We start from the raw sequence: 18017 nt of genomic DNA, 5'->3' as shown, positions 1-18017 counted from the left end.
TGTGGGGTAAGGAGTATCTCCCATCTTTCCTTCCAAACTCTAAACGGGGGGGGGGGGGATGAAGCCGTATACCTCACTCCACATTACCGTGTCACGCGTGGCTCAGGAACCAGCTCCAAATTGGCATAACACCAAGTTGCCGTTCTGATGGCACTCAAAAAAGTCAAGTACGCGATTAGCTAAATACGGAGACTACTTGGAATTCTTGCATCGAGTTTCCTGGGCTTATTAATGCAACTTTAGTCAGGAATTTAAGTTCCCTTTTTTAAAAATGATTATCCTTCCTGATTTAGTCTTTACTCTTTCCCTTTTAAAACAACCTTAATATATTATACCAGTGTTACAAACATAAAACCGCTGAATGACTTATTGACTACAATAAGCAATTTCTTTCATACAATTTCATCATTCGGTGCATTCATTAATTACCGTGGATAGCCTACATTCCTCTCTAGCTGGGTCACAGGCCCGAGCTCGCTGAACGCCGTTATTTCTGATAGGGATTTCCACACTCCGGTTTACTAATCTCCGCTATATTTAGTGGAGTCTCTAATTAGTAAGCACGTCTGCGGGAGAGCGAACGCCTTGGTGTCAGAGCTCCCTGCAAACATGGTAATTAGTGAGCATGCAACCTTGCGACTAACATGATTAATTATAGCTCACGGTGCGGCCGGACCAGCGTTGGGGTGCGTCGGTGACGGCACCGATGACACCGGGAGCAGCGGCTCTGCGGGATAATGAGGCCGACGCGGAAATCGGCGCGGCGACTGCAGAGCGAGCGCCGAACCCGGCGTCCATCCGTCCCAAAGACGACCGCGACGGGCCTTGTGGTCCAGGCGGCTCAAAGACGCGTCACAGCTTCTGTACAAACACTCCAGGGCATAAGACAAACAATGCCCTCTCAGGAACTGGCAGCTGCGTACAGCGCGGTATCAAGCCGCGGCGCGATCAGCGTCCTGACATTTGTATTAATTACTCGCTTTACATGAGAAATTGGACCGCACTGGAACCCCCTAGAAGTTTCTTTCTTCACAAACCACCCCATGGACTTGCAGATGGTTGCAGTCTGATGTGCTTTCCATAGAGACTAATTACACCGGGGACTAGCGCAAGGCTAACGCTAACCTGGCACGCTAGCCCAAATCCTCCAGACTCAAAACAGCCATAGGGGAGATATTTGACTTAACATAAATTAGGCCACCCGGGAATCCAGAAATCGAACATACAATGTGAGAATTATGGATAAAGGGATGACGGAAAGTTTTAAGAAAGCCGAAAAAACTGTGTGTGTGTGTGTGTGTGTGTGTGTGTGTAAGATGTGGGTCTTTTTTTTTAACAGAACTTTCACTCCTTTTGTTTTTCCAGAAATGTGTTTTCTGTTGTTACTTCATAGTCACTCTGGAGATGTTTCCTTTCAGTTATTTAACTCCAGTGTTAAATGCAGTGCCACTGAGAAATTTATATCTGCAGTGATGATCATCAAGATGTTCTGGAAAATCCTAAAACTACGGGAGAAATCCGACCGCTTGGATAGACGCGACACCACATCCTTTAGCTGTAGTGAATCAAACATAATCCTGCTAGCGATTAACGTAAAAAGAGCTTACTTCTAGAATATATATTTTGTTTAACAGTATCTGTGGTCTTAACTATTAATTAGTAATATTTCCATGCAATATTAAAATGTTTTTAACATTGCAGGGATGTGATATCTTCTTGCATCCAAATTAAAAGAGATAGACTGATTTCTTCTGTAGAATACACTAGTGACTGCTAATTAACCTCATATTGGGTTAGTTAACAAAGAGACAAAAGAACAAAGTGTAATTTAAATACATGAGATTAGCGCAGTGACAAAGGGCCGGGCCGGCGGGCCTTGCTGCCGGTGAGCGCTGATGCTGAGCTCCCTGCAAACACCCGATCACATCAAAGACGGCTGTGAACAATGACATGGGCTTCTCTGGCAGCATACAAAATAATTAATCGGCCTCTATCACACAGATGCCTGTCACACACTTTTCTGCTGAGCCGTTAAAGTTTAATATCAAACTGTTTGTTTCCGCCAGGATGTTAATTCACACTATTTATTCTGATTCCAGTATGTCTGGTACTACGGTGTGCAGTCCTAAAGAATCTCACTGGCTGGTTGAATGAAAGGAGTTCCTTACAATACCCTGAAAAGATTCGGATGACGCCCAATCTCAAACGAGCCCAACATACAGGAAATGATCCGTCTTCTTCCTCCTCCTGTGTATGTATTTTTTTTTTTACATTTTCTTCCTTAAATGGGAGCCACTGCTGACATCATCCTGCGGTTTTATAGTGGGAGCGGCAGCTGGCTGACCCACAGCCATCCAGTGGGAGGCGCTGTCTCTGCGGAGGGAGGCTCACGCCCACGCACACCGCTGGGGGAGGCGGCCCGGCCCACTGGGCCCGGTCCACGCTTCCAATAAATCAGCTCATCAGAAAGCTCTCATCTATCTGCTGATCTTGCTGGTAGCAAAACGGCAGTCTGTCGCCACCTCTGGTTCCCAAACTAGCTTTGAAGTGTTAGTTTATGGCCGTATTGAGAGAGAAGCTCCTCGACAGGTGATAAATTAATTTGTTACTTCATGGTTGCAGGGGAAATAGTGGGGCACTAAAATCCACAGGGCCTGTAATTATCCCAACACGTTTTGCGAATAGCAAATAGCAGCTAAAATCTGTTAAACCCCAAACACCTCAGTGTCAGCTAAGCTAAATACCTCCATTAAAGAGAGCTGTTTATACTGGGAGAAAGGGGGAAAAGGCAGTTTTAATCCAGTTCCCAGCAAGAAAAGTGAAACTCTATCAAGCCAACCCTTGGTAGTTCTGTGCACAGCTAGAAAGAGGTGCCATTTAAAAATCCCTTAATAAATAGACAGTCGTTAATTTAATTCTAACGCTTGGCAGTTCTGGAACAAATGGGAAATAATATGGTACATAAATCGTATGGATTTTGTATCATTTCATATATTTAAATTTATACAGAGGGGACTTATCCTCATTCACATAAAACATTTATCGTTAAAACAAAATAGTGACAGATGGACTTAATAAGGTGATCTGTTTCAGTTAGTACCATTCTACATTTAAAAAATCTAAACTGCTTTCAACTGCAGGGGCACTTTTGACGAACCTAGATATCGTTGAGGTAAATCACAGCACTGTTACTGTTACGTACAGTTTTGTGTCGGGCACAGTGCGGGCAGACCTCTCTCAGCTACCCGGAGGGGTCCTGATGGAAGTCAGCGTGGTGCGGTGGGGGCATTGCCCTCCAGCTGTGAGAGAGTCCTTCTGCACCGACCAGGAGTCACAGCGGAGGCCTACCAGCTCTATGCCACAGACATGCCCGGGTCTTACCGTGGTAAACAGCCGGGCAGGTGGATTTGTGACCTCCATGTAAACGGCAGAGTGACTGTGTATTAGGTGAATCATTTATCTTCCCACCCAAATTAGAACTAAGCAATAAGCACAAATAAACGGGACCATCTCCAAAACAGAGGTAAAGATAGACTGCTTGGGATGCCTCTCTCTCTCCCTATCTCTCTCTCTCTCTCGCTCCCTTTTTTCTCGTAGTCAGAGCGTCAGACCTGCACCCCTGAGAGTGATCGACGGTAGGTGTAGCTGCTCTCCCCAGGCCCCTGTCTGTCAGCACTTGTTCAGGCAGAATGAGAGTAGGGGAGGGGGGGGCTGAGCCGCCCTCCCCCGAGACGGGCTGGCTTTGAACTTCATTGTGCCTGAGCCCTGAGATTGTGACTGTTGCACATCTCAAGCGCGGCTGCTTGGGGGCACCTGGCAGTCCTGCAGCAGCCCTCATGCAGCAGCCCCTGTGCAGCAGCCCCCGTGCAGCAGCCCTAATGCAGCAGCCCCTGTGCAGCAGCCCCTGTGCAGCAGCCCTCGTGCAGCAGCCCCCGTGCAGCAGCCCCCGTGCAGTGCCATAACATGCTGTATTACACTCACGCACTGCTCACTTGTTTATTGAGGTCTTATTCATATTTATGGTGGCTTTAAGAAAACATGTATGCAGCAAATTGCATCTTTATGCTACATAAAGGTAGACATTCCAGTCTGCATCCCGGTGAGAAGGCTAAAGTGCACTCACTTCTGAATGGTGCTGAATTTTCACCCGGTCCCTTATTAAAAGAGCATAATCTAGAAATAAGAAAATACTCTTTTGAACTTTTTGGATCCTTTCTTAAAAATTGTAATTCCATCTGAACACAAACACTATCTGGATCCTGGCAGGGCACTGGGTCAAGCGTGCATTGTACACATTTGTATTCACATCTTCGTGGGGACCATCCACTCATTTATAAGTAAGCGAAGAAAATACAAGACTTTTGGCATTTTCAGTTTTTTTATGGTAGTCACAGAAAAAAATGGTCCCCACAACATCAAAAGAACAGTTTTTGATTACACTATGGGGATATTTGGTCCCCACAATGTAATATATACATGACCACACACACAAACACACTCACTCCCTGCTGCCAGTGAAAGTGAAGCGATGGGCTTTTCCACGCTGATCCTGCTTGACTAATGGCTTCCATTATCACTTCCTTGTGACAATACGCATCCCCATCCTGAATAACAAATGACCGTCTCTTCCTGCTCTCACATGCTTTGGCAGATACTTTTTATTTTAATCAACCATATTATTGTTACCTACACAAATGACGTAGAGTGTGCACACACACACACTTTTGGCTTTGTGCCAGAAAAGTCATTGAAACTCATAGAATATTTAGTCAGATGTTTACTAAGAATGTGCACAAACGTTAGTCTGCCTCATTCTACCAGAACCCGCTGTCCGGATCCCACCCCCGGCCTGACAGAACCCGCTGTCCGGATCCCACCCCAAGCCAGACAGAACCCGCGGTCCGGATCCCACCCCCGGCCTGACAGAACCCGCTGTCCGGATCCCACCCCCGGCCTGACAGAACCCGCTGTCCGGATCCCACCCCCCGCCTGACAGAACCCGCTGTCTGGATCTCACCACCAGCCAGACAGAACCCGCCGTCCGGATCCCACACCCGGCCTGACAGAACCTGCTGTCTGGATCTCATCACCAGCCAGACAGAACCTGCTGTCTGGATCTCATCACCAGCCAGACAGAACCTGCTGTCTGGATCTCACCACTGGCCCGACAGAGGCCTTTGTCTGGACCCACCGTCGGCTCAACAGATCCCACTGTCCGGAGCCCACCTTCTGTGCGCTGTCCAGAGCCACCATCAGCCAGACAAAGCCCGCTGCCTGTACCCACTGTCGACCCAACAGAGCCTGCAGTTCGGACCCACCGTTACCCCGACAGAGCTCACTGTCTGGATCCCACCATCAGCCTGACAGAGCCAGCTGTCTGGATCCCACCGTCAGCTGGACAGAGCTCACTGTCTGGACCCACTGTCGGCCCGACAGAGCCTGCTGTCCGGATCCCACTGTCGACCCGACAGAGCCCGCTGTACGGACCCCACCGTCAGCCTGTCCCGCTGCTGTTACGAGGCGCTGCCAGCGAGGGGGCTGAACTTGAGCCTTTTCTTGTGTATGACGACCGGCCGAATGCCCCACTGAGCCGTCTTTCCTGCCCGGGGGGGGGAGGGGGGAGGCTCGCCATTGTGTAACCCCGGCCCCTACAGACATACACAAATGGCATTCAAAACAGTCCCTTTACGTTTGCATAATAAACACTGCATCCACTTCTCGGCATGGCCTGACCACGTTCTTATCTGCAAGAGACGGTGACAGATATTTCAATAAAATATTAGTTTTCGGGCGCGCTTCATCTCCCAATACCGCATCATGCACTTGTAGGTACCGTAAAAACGAACCTTTATATTTCTTAATTACGGTGAAACACAGAAACACAAGCCTGAAAGCAAAGTGACTGAATCGAACCCTGGGCTTGTGCACATTTGAGCACAGGATACGGGCAGACACTTGCATTTTTATGTTGACAGGGCCTGTAGCTTAGCAACAGCCTGAATGGCTCTATATGCACTGATTGCACTCAATTGTCTCGACTTTGTGGCAAGTGTTAACCGAGCAGTCCCCTATGGCTGACCAGACGGTGACTGCTGTTACCCCCCACCCCCCCTCAGTTTTTATCTTAGTAAATAAAATTAATCTAGTCAGAGTAAATGTGTTGAGTATGGCTTAAAATGTATTCATTCATTCATTGATTCAGTGCTGAATGTCGGTGATCACCACTGTTTCACTACATGTCGGGTATTTGGGTGTAGAAAGGAGGTGCACATGTAGACGTACCCAAGCACGTCTGTGGACGGCTGTGAGGTTCATCTTTCGTGCAAAATGAACTGTTTTGGCTTTTATTACTCTGTTTTTTTAAGTGGGGGGAGGGTGTCTGTGACACACCGCATTATACCGGTTACATTTCTGATGGCCTTGGCCATCACAGGCACGGACCACGCTAACTTTGAGGTGCCACAGCGAAAGGCTGGTGGAATGCGACCGCCCAATTAGGAGTTATCCGCTTAGACTAATATTGCAATTGCCACCCATTGATATAATTAGTTTCACAGTCACAGCCTGGTAGCATGAATCAAATGTTGACATTCTAATTTCATGCACGCATGGGTGTTTGGCTGGCTGGCCGGACACAAACTCCTGCGCCACTCCGTCTGCTGGCCACCTGATGCCGGCCGGCACCGATCTGTCCCCGTCAGCCTCTTTAAGCCTCGGCATTCCGGAAGATGAGTCCATCGAGCGAACATCAGAGATGGCACTCTGCGGCAGGGTCAGGGTCTGAATCTGAATCTCATTGGATCCCGGCGACACTGATATCAGACCACGCTAGCAGATGTCGGAGGTAAAATCGTACACGTGCTACTGGCTGAACGAAGAGGCGGAGCCTGCATCAGGGCAGGAGGATGGAGCGGCACTTGGGGCGAAGAGTCATTGGTGTGTCCCCCGTCTGAATGTTCCCTGAAGGAGGGGCCTTGTCATAAAGTGGGGGTAAATATCAGCCTCATTATAGAGCTGGGAATGGATGAGGGTTTGCGAGGGGCTGTTGGTTTTTACAATGAATTATATTCTTTATTTATTTAGCAAACAATGTGCTGCTGTTCACAGGAAACAGACTGTATACGTTCAGATGTGTGTCTGTGTGTGTGTGTGTGAGTGAGTGAATACACTTTATATATGAGTGTTTACGATGTACGGCGGCACGTTCTGCTTAGAAGTCGATATATATGCAAATCGTCAAAATTCCAGTGCAGTTCCCTTTGAATTCCGGGGCCTGTTAAGGTCCCCCCCCCCCGCCCCGGCTTGGAGTGACGACCTTAGAACGCACTTCGAAAGCGAGAGGCCTGTAGCCTCAAACACTCGCCCCACCCAGAGATGCGGCAAAAACTGCAAATGCACATAAAATATTTGTTCTGTTGTTGTTGTTTTACTAAAATCATAAAGTGAATAGCTTTCTGGGAGAAAACTATAGCCATAAGCTGTTTTCAGACTACAAAACAAGTCTCAAGTACTCACTTTGCCATATTTACGCAGAAAAGTTGATTGAATTTTTTTCTTACCCTGGATAAATGTGGCAGCCTTTGAGACAAAACAGAAAAACACTCAGTAATTTCTAAAAGGGGCCACGGTTTCAGAAATACAGTCCCATACACACTATTTGTTGTTATATCATTAAGCTTTGATGTAGTAAAACATAAACATTTAAAAGAATTATATACCAGCCCTTTCAGAAAATATAAATTCATTTTTATATCTAATGACCTGTTAGAAAACCTTCTTTCCAGCAAAGAAACAGTGAAGTAATAAGTTAGAGTCATAGATGTTTAATAACTTTCATAATTTAGACAGCCAATGATAGGAAACATACCCAAACACACAGTAATTCAGCTGTTCCTTTGCCTGAATTTTCAAAGTCTTAACAGTAAAAACTTTTTACTTATCCGAAAGCAAGGAATAAATTTCTCTCCAAATGGATGTGAGAGACACATATATTGCAATAGAATGGTCTCATGGCTGCACAAGTAACAATGTCAATAAGGCCTTTTTTTTCGTTTACTGAAAGCCAAAACCCCACAAAATTTATCCAAAGTGATCTCTACCCCCTTGACGTAAGACAAACTATAAAAACATAATAAATAATAAGTTCCTGCCCATTCCGTCTCTACCTACTTAAGGTTAAGTCGACTTTATTATTCAAACCACTGCCACTATGCATTAAGCATAACATAAATTACGCATACTAATTATCTTGGATGGGCTACCACTTTAATTAATTCTTTTAATTAAACTGCAACATTGTGGTTTTGCACAAGATGGTCTATATTTCACGCTGCACCTTGGTTAACCTTCATCTGGGTGTGAATGGATCACGGCCACTAGTACAAGGGCACCAGCGTCTCAGTGCCTTTGCTAATAAAACGGGTCCCACTCATGTCGGCTTTATCTGCAGCTGCGATGCTTCGTGCGCGTTTCTCGTCCAGAATTTGCCATTTGACATCACTTCAGGCCACCGCGTCTTCCTGATCCTTCACGATTTTGGGGATTTGTCTGAAAAATCTGGCTTTTAAGCAGCTTCAGTTCAGTTCATTCATTCATTATTTATTTATTTGTATTTTACGACGCCAGCTAATGCGCCTATGCAACCTTCCGCCTGGCCCGCCCACGCCGCCTCAGCAGCCCCCAGATGTCATGCCCGTGACAGCCATGCATGCGGATAATTTCACACGGTGCATCAGCTAATCCCTGAATCTGCAAGGACTGGATCTCCACAAAGTAGGAGGTGTTTCTAGGTAACGTGCTGAACAGTCCTACTGACAAACCCCACGCAAGACACATCAAACAAAGTGGAACCACGTGAGCAAAGGAGACGGAACGTTTTACCTACAGAACACAAGAGTTCCATCTATGTCCATCAATCTCCAGTATGACTGGGCCTAACGTCTATAAGGGTACCATGGTACCTTCATATAATTCCTGTGTTGTGCAGTCTAGCGGGATTATTTTAACTCGTAGACCAGCATATACTGAAAAACAAAGCCAACATTTCAGTCAATACAGTCACGTGTGTAACATTCGCACAAATTAGCAGCGCTGTTTTGACTCCATCGCCGCAGTCACGTGACCTGCTAACTCTTCCTACAGCAGGTTAAACGGCAGGACCAGGCTCCGACAGGGACCTTCCTCTGTATTCGCTTTCTGAAAGGAATCAGTCACAGGGATCAGAAAAAAAGGTTTCTTTTAGAAAACAGCAAAGTGCAATTCGTCTTTAGTTATGTCCAAAACTCATATAACGTTATTATGGAATTACTGTTGGGATTGCAGTTTCAGATGCGGATTAAAGACTTCACATTTTCATTGAAATCACACGCTGCCCACACACATCCTCGCAGAGTTAAGTTAATAAACTGACACGAAGAAATGGGAGCACCATATTTGGCTCACAATGATAGCCTCAAGTTAAAGGTTTGATATATGGATCTATATTTTATTATGAGTCTCTGGCCCCAGAGAAAGTATTAAAATTTCTGGATGAGTAACCAAACAATAAATAGACAGCAGAGACGCTTTGAATATCTTATTATTTTACATGATAACGAGATAATGCTGGCTAGTGCACGCAGCCATTGACACTCTGTCTAAATTATCCTTTCGATTGGCCAAAGGTAAATGAAGGAGGTCCCGATAAAACCAGAGCTGCACGGGATGTCAATGGCATCTGGAACGAGAGAAGGCGCTTTGGATAAATCACAAGCAAATTCAGCATATTGTTTGCTTTTTAAAACGTCTGTAACTGTTAGTTTTTAATAATGTTTTCTTCATTGATAAGAATGTCTGTAAAAAATCAACGTGAAAGAAAAATTAACAATAACATTAAGCTTATCTCTTTAAGGCCACGATCCTTAGTAATCCGTTAAACTGTTAATCACTGACACTGATAAAAAAAATTCTTGATACCAGTAGCCAATAAAGGGTTAAACACTAAGAATAAATGTATTAAGCCGGAAATTACCATAAAAACAAAATAGTATCGGTTCGTATAAGCAAACGTTCAGAGACTGTAAAAATTAAATAATAAAAAATATATTGCTCAACATCTCGGGGCAGGTTTCAGCTAGCGAGGTTCTCGATATTCCAGTTACCAAAAAATACAAAGGAACTAAGACGGGAGCGGGAGAGGTGAGCTCGTAAGGGCGCATAAATTCAGCACGGAAAGGAAGACCAAACAAGCCCATTCATATCTCAAACATTTCCACATAACAATCCTGTTATTAAATGTAAAAACCAAACTGAGTGTTCGAATTAGTTTTAATGATTATAAATTCTAATTATTATGACGGTAACTGAACCAACACAATTATCTGATGGGTAATTATTGTTCTATCATTAAAGAAATTGCTTGCTGAGAATAGAAAAGTCCATCTTAATAAAAACGTTAACCCCGAGATATCCCGGAATACATACAATAATAACTAACTATTGCATGCAAAGTTTAAACTATATGCGTTTAATTGTTACTGGCTGGTAGGCTTAGAGAAAAAAACAAATTATATTCGCTGTATCAGTTTAACTGATATAAATGCCAATATCGTAGGTTACGTTGAGTACACACACTTCATTAGACAATGTACCTGATTTTATATTTTTTCTATACAGTTTTGTCAGTGTTCAAAATAATTAGGCCTGTGGTTCGATGTCTTATCGCGCTGATGTAAGGTATAGGGCGCAAAACTTACAAAATATCCGTATGTCATGCTTTATTATTTACCCTGAAAGATTCTAAGTGACATTTTACAAATCTCAATAATCGTCACAAAAAAACACTAAACACTAAAAACAGTCAAAATAGCAAAAAAATTCACTGAATATAGCCTCAAAGAAAAAAAAAATAAAGAGCCAGACTGACGGTGAAGTTAAAATTGTACTTGGAAGTAAATGTTTATACTGATGGCACTGAGCCACGATATTTAAGTAATTGCAACGCACGGAAAGGAAAGTTCAAATTAGCGGACAGGTAAATAGGCCTGACTTAAAATCAACAGAGACATATTGGGTAGTTTGTCCCCAGCCACTTCTCAGGTTAAACGCAAAACAAACGCGTGCATCGTGGCAAACGATGAAAATCTGCTAAAAATGAAATTTGTATCGCTTGTCCTAAATTGCTCCGCATCAAATACTGAGCCTTAATTAAATAGATACAATGTTTTACCAAAAATGCTCGCACTGTTGTGCAAACAGACTCGACAGGGGAAAAAAGGGGGGGGGGGGTGTAGAATTTAAATTCCAAAGGGGTCTCAGAACTGGTTTCCTAGTCCCCCAGTCAGCAATGTGTTTGTGAAAATCAGTCTTTTTGTCTCTTAGAAAAAAGGCAAAATCTACATCGGTGGCCCAGTCTAAGTTTGCTATTCTTTGCATTTTCTATTCAAGTGAATAAGAGTGAATGAAGTAGCCCTGGACCCCTTATTTGATCCACTCAATTGCATAAAGTGACGGAATTCTAATATATTTGTTTAATACTTCAAGATGGGCGATTGCTTTTCGCGGTGAAAGGTTTACGGGGACTCCGGGTTTGTGGTGCATGTATGTCGACCAGCAAGCATATTTCATACCTTGTTTTGTGTTTGAGGACGTATTGAGCGCAGTTTACATGCAAATAAAACAGATGTGTCCCAATGTGAATTCCAACAGTGGGCTCTAGAGCTACAGTCAAACACTCCGCAGGCGGTCTGGGAGTCCCGCTTCTGTGCTGTTATCAACACGTAATAATATGACCTTTTTGAATTTTTGTATATGTTATCTATTTGCTAATTTAAAATATATGTCTAACCTTTTTCGTCTTCGACAAGGGATCCTTTGCACGTTTAAATGCGTATTTTTGAGGACATTGTATAACAGATTTTTTGTGGAGGCGCATCTGAGAAAACAGAAATATACACGCATATATAGGCCTGTGTGTGCGTGCAAAGATTATAATTTCGTGTTTTAGACATATCTTTATTTTGGGATTTTAGTACATACAGCCTACACATTCTAATAAAATATAATTGCATCCTTGAAATGTATGCGATAAGGTCAATTTGTGCATCTTGTATAAATATTGATATAATAACATCAATATATACACAGATCGTTGCAAATGTATTACATTTTTTAAAATAACTTGTATAATGTAGTTCCTTTGTAGCGTTTTCTCGGAGTGATCGCGTGCATGGAGCGTGATGAATGAACCCGGTTGTCCGCGCTGTGACCGTAGCATGGTAACTTCATGCATTTTAATCAACCGCTTGATTTATTTATTTCCATCCCTGGAGTGTTGCTGAGGGATTCAGTGACTTGACCGTGTGACAGTTTACATCGCATTTCTCAAAAAGTGCTAATATAGTATCACTACCTGTTAAACTGCACTTTCGCACTTCATGATATTACCGGTGACGTGTCATAATTGTATTTTTCGAAGCGCAGTGAAAGGTGATCCTTGTGTTGTTCTGCGGGAGACCGTTAGCCTCGTTTAGCTTTATAAATAACATCTAATTTTAAAACGACGATACGTGACTCTTCGACATCAACCTGTCCAAAGCTGAAACAGGAAAAATAGAAAAAAAATCATATTACAACAAACTAAAGAACTAGGCCTATATTAAAGATATGCGTTACGAAAGTTAACGCTCGAAGGCCTACTATTGTTTTAGGTTATGCAATAGTAAAACACGCATGCTATATTAATAATAGTTAAAGAATTTTAATAAATTATGTAAGCCATTACTAAGGAAGGTTTAACTCCTTTATGTTCTCCCGCACGCCTGTGTCGCGTGTACCTGCTCGGTCCATTTTATAAATAAAATTCGGACAGATCCATAGCATAACATGAAAATGGTAATTTAACAGAAAACACAACCCATGATTTTACATTTACGCAACTTTTAATGAGAAAATATTTTGATGACCAGGTTTATAATTTATTGCAGACACGTCGCACACTTTTTAAAAGCACGCATGCTTGCAGCAAAAACAACACAAAATTTGGAAATAGCATGCTTATCTATACAGAAACGTACAAATTTACAGCATTTATTACACATGGTCACCACAGCTTTTAAATTAAATGGTTCACAGACCAAAATTTTTCTGCAAACTACAGATAATCTAAAACATTTTACTAAAAAGTGCATTTACACATTTTAATATCCCCTATTTGCAATAATTCATATCAGTTTCGAGTGTACTTAACACCTTGCGTGCCTTTTAAGTGAATATATTTCAAGTCTGAGAGTTTTAAAACGTAATATCTGTGATTGTTCATTTTAATATAATCAATATTAACACAGCTAATAACTAGGTATTTGGTATACCAAATGCAACGAGCATTCTGTGGGCTTTGAAAGTGTTATTACTTTTGTAAATTGGAAATTTAGATTAACTTCAGCGAACTGTCGCTGAACCGTACTTGGTTTTGCTTGCATTTGTTTGTTTCCAATAACGTGACTACTGCTTGTGTTAGAAAGCAACTGTCCGCAATAAACAGGGAATACGTCTGTAAATAATCCTTAATGGTTATTTCAACAATACTGACTATCGAAAATATATTTACTATGAAGCCTGGTATGATCTGGATTAAAGTATTTCGAATTTGCATTAAAACATTCGCCAACCATCCTAACAATTAGTACCTTTTAACTTGTTAACGCCACGTATGAGAATAAAGAAACTGCTTGCAGTACTTTAAACGTATAAGCAATCACCCCTCAAAAGTAACAACACGATCTTAGAGCACCTGCAAAAGAGTATTAAATTATATGTGCGCCGAAAACAAACATGACACTATCTAACCATACTCAAACATGTTATGACATTAACATTAGAAGTTGCACATTAAAGTTAAGATACATATACATAAACATTACTGCAAATCACAAATATCTTGCCTTGACGATTGTAGACGAGTTTTGTTCGGTGTTTAGTTGTCATGGGTTGACAATAAAAATACAGCTTTGGAAGTGGTAAAAACCGTAGGCCTAGTTTTCAAGTCCCAAAAAAGGAGAAAGGGAAACCTTGCGGTTGTCAGTGCACCGCCACCGACTGCAACGCAGAAGACGGGTTTGTCAGGGTCTCGCTCGGGGTGGCAGGGCTGCTTTGGCTGGTAGCTGTCTGCGGGGATGTGGGGCTCAGAGACTGGGGAGAGTTCGACAGGAACGCCGGGATATGCGCCGGCAGTGCGGAAAGACCAGGCACCGAGGCCGGCGTGGGCTTTATTGGCACCGGGATGGCAGGTAATGTCTGCCCACCGTGGCAGAGAGATTTAATAGGCATGCCATAAGCACTGTAGTCACTACTGGCCATTGAAATAGGAGCTGCTGTGTCTATCACGCTGGTACTGTACATATGGGGCCACGTTGTCGTCAGCTGGTTATGCAGGGGATAACCAGCGGACATCGACTGCATCGTGGAAAACGCGAGTCCTCCCGGCATCTTATATTCTCTTGCAATGATGTTCTCGATGGCAAATGGGTGCTTGAAGGTTGACGGCTGGGACACCCCTAAGTTATAGCTGGACATCTGCGGGAGGTGGGTGCCAGTGGCCGCCAGCGCGCTCAGTCGGAGTTTGGCTTGCTGCTGTAGGTAATGGGCAGCGTCCGAGGGCTTGTTGGGTGCCAAGTGGTCTGATGTCGTCATCACCTTAAAGCGTTTACGGCGCCTCAAAAAACTCCCATTTTCAAACATGTCGCCACAACTAGGGTGCAGAGCCCAGAAACTGCCCTTACCCGGCTGGTCCGGCCGCCGCGGGATCTTAATGAAACAGTCGTTGAAGGATAAGTTGTGTCGCAGAGAATTCTGCCACCTCTGCGTGTTCTCCCTGTAATACGGGAACCTGTCCATTATGAACTTGTAAATCTCGCTTAGAGGTAGCATCTTCTCCGGACAGCTCTGGATAGCCATGGCAGTTAGAGAAATGTACGAGTAAGGTGGCTTCTGGTCGCTGTATGTGTTTCTCCCGGGTCGAGGCATCTTCCACGAGCAAATCTGAAGGCAAGGCGGCGTCCTCGGGTCTGGATGATTTCTAAAAAAATCAGTTCAGTACTCTCAGTCTTCCAATATTTTATGTGGCTCGCCCAGCTCGATTAGTAAACATAAATGTAACTGTTATTCAACGCACCCGCGAAATTGCGTTTCCCAAACGGTGAAACTTGCAGAAAGTTGGTAAAGTAAGCAGGGGAGCGATTCCGGAGCTCGGAGTCTGCAGTTGCTGGAAGACGTCCTCAGAAAACAGTCTGCTTTTCTCAGGCGAGCTGTGATCTTTACTTAAGCAAGCGCCGGTAAGCCTCCTTTTTCCCACAAGCTGAATGGGGCAGATCTGTTCTCCCGTCCTTGATAAGATGAGCTAAGTAGCTGCATCCATGTCCTTCCTCTAACCATCTGATAGTTTTATGTGGTGACATGAGCAGAAAAGACCCCTGTAGAGGCGCTTCATTAATGTGCCACTTCTTCGCTATCACATGACAATCGCCTTGGGAGGAGGGGGCTGAGAGAAAGGCATAATCTGGTTTCATTTACACCTATTTACATGGACACCTTGGGCCAATAGAAATCATTTCCATTTGAAGACAGAGCAAAGGGGTGAAAAGGCTCAGCAACCGGAATTGAAGTGTGATGGCACCCAGTAACAGTGTGTGAAGGTATGCGCTAACCTTTCTGTGGACTTCGCAGGGTGCTTAGTCTACAATTCACACTTACAAATGGGGCTAGCAAGCTACGGGATGTTTGACATGGAAATTGGTCGGCATTGGCTGTTTGCTCAGTATTGTCAATGTAGTATTTTTGCTGCCATATGATTGCTATCAGGAAACATTATTTAGACATGTTTCTTGTCCGTGAGTTAAAAACTGTAGATGTTCACAATCACGTAACGGAGCGAGGCATGTTGAATGGCCGTCATAAAGTGACATTCAGTCTTTCTATGAGTAACTATCAACATTGTTTGTATATATTTAATATTCGAAAGCTTGTTATAAATAAACACATACTAAACCTTTGTGTTTTACGCAGGTTTTCGGCGCATAGAAAAACAAAATGCAGTCCAAAATATAGCGGGGACAAAAATATTTTAAGTTTTTATTCTTTGTTGGAAAACCTTAGAATCAAGATTGTAATACTTCGCTGCGAATGCATATGTGCGGATAAATAACAGCAGTACTAAATAATATTAATAAAATCGACGATTAAACTTCGCTATATCAAGACAACCCACTGTTACTGTTTTTATGCATCTGAAAACAAAAATTTCTGTGCACATTAGCATACTTAAATCAGATGATTGTGTAATGATTATATTCACATTTGCATGGCTACCAAAATTTAGAATGTGATAATTTAGCATGTACACGGCATACACATTTTTGTCCTATGACATACGTTGTTTATGATGCTTTTAATTGTTTTGTGCGCGATTTCATTAGTATAATACTGCCTTCACGTTACATTTAAAAGTGAAAGTTAAAAGTAAAATGTTCCTCATGTGTCCGGAAGAACTTACGAAAAATGGATGCGAAGTATGCATGTTTGCATTTTGTTGCATTTTATTCGGCTATATGACATATTCAACTGAGTAACGGCTTAAACGAAAAATGTACTCGAAATATATACAAAAGCGAGGAGAGCCGAACTTACGAAACTTCATCAGGCTAACCGATCTTTGTAATTTTATGTTAAGCAAGTTGAAAAGTACTTCACAAATGCAAATAAACTATTTAGGTCAGCGTTGTGAAAACTGTATAAAATACCCATAAGTCAATTATATGAATGTGAAAACCAAATGGACGCCTATTTTGAGCAATGGGCATTCAGCCCTCTTTTTTTCTAAGCTCACCAAGGGCCACCTTTCTGCTTGGCGAGTTTGCTCTAAGAAGGACCACACACGTTCACGGATTTGCTCATAATTTATGCAAATTTCCTTCCATAAATCTACAATGCGCTTCAGCGAGAGCCCAAAACATTCAGATAGGAAATGGGCAGATGATAAACATATTATTGACTGAGATGCAAATATGTTTTAGACGTAACATATGAGACAGTTTCATGGGAAACGCTGTCGTTATTCTTGTTTACGATAGGGGGTGTCCGACAATAATGTGTGTGTGTGTGTGTGTGCGCGCGTTTGTGTGTGTGTGTCTATATAGGGGTGGGGGGCATAATGAAGAAGAAGGAAAAGTTCCACAACTATTTATATTTACAAAATTGGAGGGAAAAAAAATCAGCGTCTCATGTTGTTATTTTTTCGGCTGCCAAAGCATTTGCTCAGACTATTGAGTTTAGAAAATTGACTCAGTGTCATGCCGCTATGCGTTATTTATTTATTTTTCCTGTACTAAATGCATTTTAAATGTTCTTGTCATTCTTTGTGTATTGACAGAAACCGCGGAAAGGATTTCAATTTCCCAGGCTTTTCACGCGAGCTTTACCAAAGCGGTCCGACAGCCTCTGGGAACCAACGCAAAACGAGCCGAATGATGTGTGATAGTGCAAGTATTCGTCCCATAACGGGACACATTCGGATTTAAAAATACACGGATACATTTATTTATTTTTATTTGGATTTAATGTAATCTAATACTTGAAGACTGCATATGTGCCTGTTGTTTACCGATTATACTGCTTATCCCTTATGTTTCCTTCATTTCACCTGCTGAAATTCGAATTAGACATTACAATAAACTAAATAAAACAAAACAATACATTCATGTTTGACAAATGTCATATTTATAGTCTGTAATAATTATTTCAAATGAAGAGCATTCTGTTTTTTCAAAGGCAAGAAGTAGATTCATTTCATAAATTATTTCCACAAGTCTAATCCAGATTTCCTAATGGCTATATAGTTTAATCGAATCTAAATAAACTAATGTTTGTTATGTTAATTTGTAATCATCTTGTGCTATGGCTATATTCGTATTTCTCCGAATAGGAGCGCACAATGCGGTTATCTCTTCGTGTGTTTTTAGGCCTATACTTTGTTTGTTTGTTATTAC

At 42.7% G+C, this 18017-nt stretch overlaps 1 protein-coding gene across 1 annotated transcript; it reads right to left on the bottom strand.

The window, feature by feature from the left end:
* Positions 1 to 12898: 12898 nt before the first annotated feature.
* On the bottom strand, positions 12899 to 15461 carry LOC111846753 (forkhead box protein B1). The gene has a single exon (XM_023817296.2). The coding sequence runs from the start codon at positions 14998 to 15000 to the stop codon at positions 14056 to 14058; it is 945 nt and encodes a 314-aa protein (XP_023673064.1). The 5' UTR covers positions 15001 to 15461; the 3' UTR covers positions 12899 to 14055.
* Positions 15462 to 18017: the final 2556 nt, after the last annotated feature.

Source organism: Paramormyrops kingsleyae, chromosome 11 (genome assembly GCF_048594095.1).
Source record: "Paramormyrops kingsleyae isolate MSU_618 chromosome 11, PKINGS_0.4, whole genome shotgun sequence".
NCBI lineage: Eukaryota > Metazoa > Chordata > Actinopteri > Osteoglossiformes > Mormyridae > Paramormyrops > Paramormyrops kingsleyae.
Note: the sequence above shows the minus strand (reverse complement) of the source record. Positions and strands in the feature narration are given on the sequence as shown.

Excerpts from the sequence above, each read along its gene's own strand:
- LOC111846753 (XM_023817296.2), bottom strand. The coding sequence starts at position 15,000 with ATGCCTCGACCCGGGAGAAACACATACAGCGACCAGAAGCCACCTTAC.